Raw genomic sequence first — 9,670 nt, 5'->3', positions numbered from 1 at the left:
TTTTATTTTGATTTTTGGAGAGATGATCTATAATCAATGTTTTAGTTTTCAATCACATAGTATAAATTTCTAGTATGCTCATATTGGCTAATGATTGATATGAAATAGAAGTCATTATTTCCATGGGCCATGAGGATCATGTTAATTCATCTATTTTTTTTTTTAACCAGGCTACTCCTAGATGGAGCTTCATTAATGGTCCAGGTCCCTGCCTCTTTTGCTCGTCTTGTGTGGGGCTCCCACCTCTTAAGGAGGTGAGTTTGTCTACACAGTGTTGGTCACCAGATGCCCTCAAACAAAGTGACAAAGCAGACCCGGCTCTGAGAATGCAGAACTGTGTGGAGACTTACACAGGGGTAAAGGATCCAGGAGTCATTAGAACATAAAATCACAAATCCAATCAATATTTTCATGTGTGCTTTACACACTATGGAAACAAGGTTTCCTCACACATTTGTACAATGTTGTTGACTCTTCTTTTTCTACTACTCCAGCATAATTGAGTACTTGCAACAGTGATCTTCTGGTTCCCTTAGAGGAAAAGGATGAACATTCTGGCATTCTACAGGCAAGGTTTGTTATTCTGGAAAGGTCATGTGTCAGTGTCCAAAACGAGGCCAGAAGTAAATACTGATTGGACCTTGTGCCTCATTTTTCCATCATTCCCAGAATTCCGGGGGCTTAGATATATATGGTCCCACCTTCTTTTCAAAAAGATCTTCTTTATTAAGAAGAGCTATGGCATCATTTGCTGCAGTATCAATAAAGAGATTCTGCAGATAGTAAGACTTCTTGTAGTAATAAACAGCACCACCTAGTCCACCAATAATACCCAAGGAAACACGTTCAATATAATTCTGTAGTTTTTTTAGTAAGGACACATCATCATCTTCTGCAAACAAACGGGGAAACGAAAGGTGTTCCTTCAGTTCATTCACAGATATATTAAAATCTTTAGCAATCTTTTGCAATGAGGCATCATCCAGTCCAAAGTAAGACCTGAATTGATTGAATGTTTCATCCAGATCCTCTAACTCATCCCTGATCATGCCAACAAATGGAATGGTGGCCCATGCTCCACTCTTCAGGGCCTCTAGAAAGACCTTCTGCTTTAGGAAATCTCTCTTGAGGTTAATGGCCTCCTTGGTAACACTGTTCAAAGATAGCATGAAGACATAGCGTTTTTTGTCTGGGAGGTCCTTTAGGAGTTTTTGTTCCAGAATTGGGAAGTCATACTCAGACGTTTCAAAGTTAGAGACTAAGAAGATTTGAGGCTCACCTGAGAGAACCTCCTTGAGTTGCTGTGAACAGTCTTTCCAGATTTTCTTTAGGACATTCTCCTTATTGAATGTCTTGGGTTTACTTTTCTTTTCATTATATAATTCATTATCTATCTTTGTTCGGACAAAGTAGAAATTCATTTTCATCCTTGAGATGGCTTTGGCTAGCTGGGCATCATTTTCTTTGAAGCGTGAAGCTGAGATGATAATGAAGAAGTCATACTCATGAAACCTCATTTCTTTTAGGTAGTTTTCTGGTGTGAAAGAAGAGGACCCAATGCCAGGCAGGTCCCATAGTGTCACCTGGGGAAGCTTTGGATGTGGGTATGGAGTTCTCGCCATGGTTGTCTCTGTCACCCCGGTGGGGGCTGCACCTTCATCTTCCTGTCCGACCCCTCTTATGGCATTGATGAACGTGGACTTCCCTGTCCCTGTCTCCCCTGTCACAGCAATGTTCAGGGGGGCATTCTCGATGTCTTTCAGTGCATTGTTGATTACAGAAAGTGCTTCCTGGAGGTTATTGCTCTTGATGTGGGTTTTAATCAAGGTGATGGTTTCCTCAGAGAGGATTTGGCTTTCCCTCTTAAAATTATTAAAGAATGCATTAATGCTGGAGGCCCAAGCCATGGCTCTGTATGTAGAAGCTGAATGAAGCAGAGAGGAGAGAAATCGTAATCATTAATAAAGCAGGGCAACATCTTGTTGTAGGCTGGTTCAGTAAAGCAGGACCCTATACCTTGTCCCACATCAGAGCCAGAATTGCCTTTCTTCTCTCCTCTTGGTCGCTGCTTTCACTCCTGACCTGGTTATAAAGAGGCATCTTCCTCACACTTCACTTCCTCCTAGGAATTTCCTTGCACTTCTTGGTCTAATTCAGACTCCACTTACTCTGTGATGTTACCCATTGCAACCTTTATTATCAGTTTGGTGTCTCCTTTCCATTCCGTTCTTTTCATTAAAATGACACCCATACATGGTGTCAACCCTAGAAGGACATGCCGGAAGGAACGTTTCTCCTGACAGGGTCCTCAACCTTATGTGAACCCTTTCGTAATTTGACTGTAGGTCCTCAAGGCCCCAGGTTCTTTGCATGGTTATTATTTATTTTCCCACATTCTTGTTGCTTTAGTGGCCACCTTTGAAGACCCTCGGTCTTCTTCTTCCCTTCTACCACTTCTACTCTCTTCCCTGTTCTGTCATCTCCCCAGGACCTTAGAGATCACAGCATCTCACAGTTGAGATTTGAAAGTGAAAAGTAAGTCAAACTAGCTGCCCCTGTCTCGGAATTGCTTTTAAAATGCATGCATGTGGAGGTCAGAGTGATGCAGTCGAGGGGTCTAGGAATGGGCTTGTTCTGTGCGTTTGTTTCTGTCAAGCATTAAAATTTAAGAGATGAGTCCTAGTGGAGCCACCATGGGACACCTGGGAAGTGAGGGTTCCCTCTTCAGCCTTCCTAGTCTTGCTAATAAAACAATACAAGAATGAACTCAAACAGAAGATTGAGTTGAAAAGGAACACCTTAGGACAAGAAGATGTAAATCTCATGCTGTCTGGAAGGGAGGAGAACACCAAGGAGAGGGAACAAGAGCTATGCTGCAGCACAGAGGTCACCCACTGAGCACTGGGCAGCAGGCGGCCACAAGGTGAGGGAGTAGCATAGGAAAAGGAATATGGAAGCCCACACTGTTAGTCATGGAGGCTAGAAGCATACTCAGGCTCTGACCAGCATCTGAAAGGGAAAGACAGAGGCAGAAGGAATAGGTAAATTTCTGAGTTGGGCCTCAGTAAGGTGGGACTATGCAGGTGAGTTCTCTCTTTCCATCTTTATGTGGTTTCCGGGGGTAAACCCAACACATGGTTATTTTATAATGAAGACTTGACACAAGACAAGGAACAGATGAGACTGAATTGAAAAGAGATGTTCAAATAACCGTTATTTCCCTTTCTTCTCATAGAAGAGGAGGGACACGGCCTCCATGAAAGTCACACTACTCAGAGAGATACCCTGCCTCCTGGTGTTCAGATGCTCAGTGCTATGCGTCACTGTCTTCAGTTCTCCCGGGTGTTTAGGTCAGAAATCAAAACAACTAAGAATCTCAGCTTCCACACCAGGAACTGAGAGGGACATCCTGGGAGAATTCTGACAAGCATCTTTCATAATGCTGACAGATTTGTAAGGTCCTAACATTTCTCTAAATCACACTTACTCAGAGACTCCAGAAAACACCGGGATTAACTTGGGGAAAGAGTAACATTTACAGAAAACGTCTACATTGAGAATCTTATTATTTCATATTTACCTAAAGTTATATACGTAAACATATGCATATTTATATCTTTTAAATGAAGTTATGCAACATGCCTGATAATTCCTCCCATCTGAGTCATAAAGTAACAGAAACTTCATTGTCAGACATGAGAAACTTCTCTTGAGTTGTGGGTCAGGAGAGTCCAGGATACTCCTCAAACAGCACAGACTCCTGCTGTTGCCCTTGCTTGAGCACCAGAAGTTGAAGGGCGCTGTCCTGAAGACACAGCACACTTCAGATAAAGGACACATAGAAATCAAGCTGGATCTGAACCAAAGTCTCCTCCTCAAGACCCAGCTTCCCTAACATCAGAAGGGGCTATGAGAGTTTCCAAGGGAGGAGAATGTTCCATATTCCTGCCCAGATAGGACTTCCGTGAGCCACAGTGATGATCATCACACTGAGGTAACTAAAGGTGCAGGGGTGGCATTTATGTATTGGTGGTGATCCACACCTGTCTAAATGTGCATCAGGCTGGCTGAACAAGAAGGAAATCGTGCATGGTAACTGAGAATCTAACCAACCACCTGCTGTTAGTGAGGTCACAGATCTCAGAGGAGAACCCACTATGGCCACTTTCCTATCCCAGAATATTTCTGTTTTCCAAACACTTTTCTTTACTCACAGGTACACGGAGCTCTCTCTAACCACCAAAGATGCTTCTTTTCACAGCAGTGAGAGATCACTTCAGAAAGCACAACTGGTCACAAAGCAGAGAACAGCTGACTTTGCGGTGCCCAGCCTCACTTGATGGCATAAGCCTTAACCTAAGAGAGAGAAAACACTGAGGAGGAGGGTGCAGAAGACACAAGGATAGGAAGACCACACAGTCCAATGCAAGACTGAGTCTTCTGGATATGACCAAGATACACATGAAACCTCAACATTATGGCCTTTTACACAAGACCTGAACACTGATACCAACAGTTGATGTGCCAAAGTGGGTGTGGGAAATTGTGTGGGTTGTCACACTTAGATGAAGAGTCACAAGTATAAAAAGTTGCAGAAGGACAGAAGTAGTCTCACCCAAAAATGAACTCCCTAGTTGATAATTCAATCCCAAATGTTCAACCCTAATTTCTGTCTGTCTATCTGTCTGTCTATTATCTATCTATCTATCTATCTATCTATCTATCTATCTATCTATCTATCATCTCTCTGTATATCTATCTATACAAGCTGTACTAACAGCAACAAGTGGAGTTTATGTATTTATTTGTTAAGAGATATGTCATAGTAATGAAGAGTTAGAGAGCATACATCTGAAAGGAAATAGGAGGTATGGAAGGGACTGCAGGGAGGAGAGGGAGAAGGATTCTCTTATATTTTGATAAACTAAAGGACCCTTGCTTCATAGTAAACATTTAAATTAAACAAAATTAAAATTAAAAAAGGAAGAAAGACTACTGTCAGATGCAAGGGCATTGAGGGGACCATCCTCCAAAGAATGTAATTCACTGCATCTATCTAAGGACACTGCAGTGATGTCCCTAAGCCAGCCAGGGTTACATTGTAGGACATTGTCTTCAAACATTGATCAGAGCCTGCCTGACCAGCTGCCTGCTTCATGAGATTAACACTTACATACTAGTGCTGGTGGCTGTCAACCTTCCTGCATATCCACTACCTATCCCATGAGGTGATTCCCTATGCCTCAGAGACTTCAGGTCCCCCAGCTCCAGTGCCTGCCTGGCCTCTTGGCCACCCAGTGCCTGACCTGTCAGAGTTACCAGCTGTCTACCCACCTACTCACCCAGGGAGGTCAGAATTCCTTCCTTTGAGCCCTAGACATCCAAGTTCACCTGACCCCTATTGACCACCCCATGTATCAGAGCCTTCAAAGCCCACCAACTGCTTCCCATTATAAAAGAAGTAAGGAGGTAAATATATACAAAAGAAAATCTAACCAGTGATCAAAGAATACATGAACACAAAAACTTGGTTATCTGAAAACCTAAGACAGCTCGTCTTCTCAAAAAAAAACAAAACAAAACAAAACAAAAACAAAACACTCCAGAGTAATGGTCTTCATGAGAATGACTTAGATAAAGTTTCAGATGAAGAATTCACAAGGATGATGTAAATGTAATCAAAGAAAGAAGATTCAAGCAATCATTTGAATTACAGACAAGTCAACACAGGGCATGAAAATGAAATTCAATAATGAGAAATACTGAGCAAAATCTTGACTTAAATGAAGCTGGAGATGAAAATGCATTAAAGCAAATGCTCAGAGCAAAGACTCACGATCAGATGATAATGGAGGAGGGAATGTCAGCAGTGAGGACAATGTAGAGGAATGGGAAGACTTGGTCAGGAATGACCATAAAAATAAAAATAAAAAACAACTGTATGGGCAGCCTATGTGTGACCTTTGCAACACCATGAAACACATCCACAGAGAAGGAGAAGAACTCCATTCCAATGGCATAAAAAATATTCTCGATGAACCCTAGCAAGAATGTCTCCAAATTTAGGGAGAGGAATGCACATCCAGACAGATACAAAGGTTTGTAGAGCTCCAGATATACAGAGCAGGAAAAGAAACTCCTGAAGTCATATCACAGTTAAACCCAAGTGGTCTGCAAACTGCAAGAGAGAAACAACAGAAAGTGTAAAGATGGAGCCATCAGAGTAACAACTGACTGACAGCAGATTCCTGAAAGCCAGGGGGTCAACTGCTCTTCCAGACACTGTGGATGGTTGTTTCTCATCTGGGATTTTATCTCCATGATGAACAGTAAAGACTCCAAGAGCATCTGGGTATCCCAGCCTGCTGTCTTCCTCCAAGCTCAACTTCTTCAGAAGATCATCTAGGTCCACACAAGCAGGTGGAAGGAAGGGCTGCTGCTTCTCTGCTTTGGGATGCTTTTGGCACAGAAGATGACACAGAAGGATGCTACTGTGCCTGCTCCCTGAGTGAAATCCCCAAGTTCTCCTGCCCTGGAGTCAGTGCTCCCCCTTTCACATTATCACACACGTAGGGCTATTGGCCAAGCTGAACTTAGAACCCTTCACTCACCTCAGCAGTGGTGACCTTGATCTGAGGGCAGTGGCGCCTCTGGGAACGTTCTCCTCTTAGGAGAAGTCTGTGCACTGCAGCAAGGGCAGTTGCCTTGGAATGCTCTAGAACTGGAATTCAGACTCAGGATGTTCAGGAAGAAATGAGGTGAAGTTTAGAGTTCTGAGTCCTAGGAAGAACTGCCTGAAGAGAGAAAGACCACTTGGAGTGGACAGACTGATCTTGACTTTCACTGTTCCTTTATCGCTGTTGGTCCACAAATAGCCCTTGCTATCTACATTTTCTGGGCAGATATGAGCTCTGCTTATATAAACCACACAACAGGGAGAGGCTGCAGTCCAAATCGGTTTCAGTTTCTATTCCTAGAAATGACTGGTTTGCATGAAACAACTGGGAGATCCTTTAGAGAAGGTGGCAGATGGGTCATAATGATTGAGGTTGTCTAACTAAGTCTGTGGCGTGGCAACGATAGCACAGTTCCGGGTCTGTAGTAGAGATCCGCGTCTGACCCTCTGGCTTCCCCACTGGGGACTGCTGACTCATGTGTGGGTACCTATCCCGAGGTAAACAATGCTTCTGTTGTGGGTCCTGAGTCAGTAACAGATTTACCAGTCAGACTTAAATTTTGGTTATTGCAAATTAGAGACTTTTAAGTAAAAAGAAATCTGCCAGGAAGAAACCAGAGAGAGTTCTCTAGGTAAGGCTCTGGCTATTGTTAGCAAAAGGATTACAAAGGAAAAAACCCACGGAGTTACAATTTTGGGAAGCTAAATTAAACCATAACGTGTCCGGGTGTGGGCTAAGCTTGATCCTGTAACAGACATCCTGCAGATGCTTCAACCATCCACACAAGCATGCATCTCATACAAAAGCTGAGCAGTTAGCCTGTTTAATCTGTGACCCATTACCTTGTAGGAATAGCTGAGGAATTGAGATGTCAAATAGCCTATTCTTTTTTCTTTTCCTAAGAGAATAACCCAACTGTTCCAAGAAGTGTTCCCTCTGGGGCCAGCTGAAAGGATGCATTCAAGGTAGAAGCAACTTCCTCATGGCTTTAACAAGCTGAAAACACTTTGTTTTTACATGATTAACACAGAAAATTTATCCTCTAAACACAATGTTCACCATCACAATTTGATGCTGGTGAGTCCTGGCGGTTAGATAGCTACAGACCCTCACAATGGCCTTGCCCACTGAGGTCTTGCCCATTGTGTTTGTTGTCTACTTGCTTGCTTGCCATAGCCTCACCTACTAAAGTCTTAAAACAAGAAAACGGTGCAATGAAGAATTTTTGTTCAGAACTCTGGCCTTGTAACATTTGTTTGAATGTAGAAGTGTGTCTGATGCAGGTGATGGGGGAGATCACAGTCTCCTCACAGCCTGGAGTCAGCTGAGCAGACAGCAAACTTCTGACTGCAATCAGAGACTAGGTGTTCTGGCCTTGCCATGGAAGCACCAACAATCAAGTGATATTCCCACAGGGAATGCAGGAGGATTTTCCCAGCAAAAGGTGATGTGGGGAGCGTGGACCAGGAGCCATGTTCCTTTCAGATGGTTAGAACCTATTGACAGAGACAGCTGCAGAGTTTTCCTTCTCTCTCTACACTGGGGCTCATCTCTCCAGGCTCCCCAGAGGCTCTCTTCAGCCTCTGCTCTCCCCAGTCTCTGCTCTCTCTGGCTTCTCCTCTCTTTGATACTTTCTTCAAGAAGGGCACTCTGTGCAGCTTTTGGCAACTGTGCTCTGGGCTGCAGTGAACAGCAGACTCAGTGCTCTCTGCTTTTGTGGAAACTTTGGCCCTGGTTATTTACAGCAGAAACTCATTGGGGCTGGTGAGTGAGAAAAGCCTTTGTCTTGACAGTGACCTGGGTGTCAGCTCTGTGGGCAGAGGGCAGAGCTGGCTTGGCTAAGCAACAAGTCATGTCATCATCTTTACACAGAAGGAAGTCGTGGGTCTGGAGCTGTTGTTTGGTGCTGGTGGAGCTGTGGAGTTGTGGAAAACTTTGGACCGAGCAGAATAGTTATGGGTGACTCTCCCGGAATCCATGAAGTTCTCACTGTAAAACGGCTGCCTGTTCTGAGTCTAGTGTTCCACTGCCAGGCAGCTATTGTCACAACTCTGTGAGGTTTCTATAGTTAGCAAAACTCTATGTACTGTTTCAAGGTCGGCACCTGTTTGCTGAGGTCTGACGATGTCCGCCCTGCTCTGCAAGAGGACGTCTTTTCCATTTTCACACTCAGAGAACACACCTGAGAGCAAACGTGTCTGTTGTTTAAGATGCTCACAGACCTCTCTCGTTCTAGCACTCACCTTGTATCATTAGTAATCACAGATAAAACAATTCTTCTTCCTGTTTCTGCTCTCTCTCCCTGCTCTTCCTCCTCCTGGCTTTTGTCCTCCCATTCTTTCTCTTTGTGTCCTCCTCCTTCTTTGTGCTGGGATTGAAACTTGGGCTTCCCACACACGAGGTAAGAGCCCTTCTGCTTAGCTACATTCCCAGCCTTTTATTTTTTATATCTTTAATGGATTATTCATGTCTGGGTGACTGGAAAACAAAGCACAGACTCTGACTACATAATGATGCCCAATGTTCAGCAATGTACAAACACATAAAGCCTAAGAAAACTTTTTTTTTTTAAAAAAAAGTCGTCCTATCCTATCAGTAGAACTATGAAACACAGCCTGCTACTACAGAGAGGACCAAGAGGTGAGTGACTACCCACCCACCTGGATGGGCACTCTACTCTTTAGGCCCTCCATTCTGGGGCAAAATCCCTGGCCCCTCCTCCACATGCCTCAGTTTCTCTAGTCAGTCAGCAGGTGAGTGTTCTGCAGGTAGGCTGCTCCGACAACCACATCCCATTCATCAAACTCTGCAAGCTACAAGTCCCACTCTGCTCCAAAACATCCTATTCCCCCTTGCCCTGTAACCTCAGGGGGATGCTGAAACACAAGCTGAAACTACACAGAGAAGACCAAGAGACAGGACCAAGAAAAGAACTCTGAAACAAAAGTGTGACTGCACAGAGTGGACCAAGAGAGCAAAACAAGAGAGCAGGT

At 43.8% G+C, this 9,670-nt stretch overlaps 1 protein-coding gene across 3 annotated transcripts; it reads right to left on the bottom strand.

Annotated features, from left to right (window-relative positions):
- Positions 1-644: 644 nt before the first annotated feature.
- Positions 645-6,876, bottom strand: LOC121463865 (T-cell-specific guanine nucleotide triphosphate-binding protein 2-like). 3 transcript variants are annotated; one of them, XM_041676395.1, is made up of 3 exons: positions 6,612-6,876; positions 4,215-4,356; positions 645-1,924 (listed from the first exon to the last, which is right to left on the bottom strand). In XM_041676395.1, the coding sequence occupies exon 3, from the start codon at positions 1,905-1,907 to the stop codon at positions 660-662; it is 1,248 nt and encodes a 415-aa protein (XP_041532329.1). In that variant the 5' UTR covers positions 1,908-1,924; positions 4,215-4,356; positions 6,612-6,876; the 3' UTR covers positions 645-659. The 3 variants fall into 3 exon arrangements, with proteins under 3 accessions (XP_041532329.1, XP_041532330.1, XP_041532331.1); XM_041676396.1 differs by lacking the exon at positions 4,215-4,356; XM_041676397.1 differs by lacking the exons at positions 4,215-4,356; positions 6,612-6,876 and adding an exon at positions 3,643-3,819.
- Positions 6,877-9,670: the final 2,794 nt, after the last annotated feature.

Source organism: Microtus oregoni, unplaced genomic scaffold, assembly GCF_018167655.1.
Source record: "Microtus oregoni isolate MIOR12 unplaced genomic scaffold, Mior012 000027F_ref0000203, whole genome shotgun sequence".
Lineage (NCBI taxonomy): Eukaryota > Metazoa > Chordata > Mammalia > Rodentia > Cricetidae > Microtus > Microtus oregoni.
The sequence above is the reverse complement of the archived record's forward strand: the minus strand, read 5'-3'. Positions and strand labels throughout refer to the sequence as shown.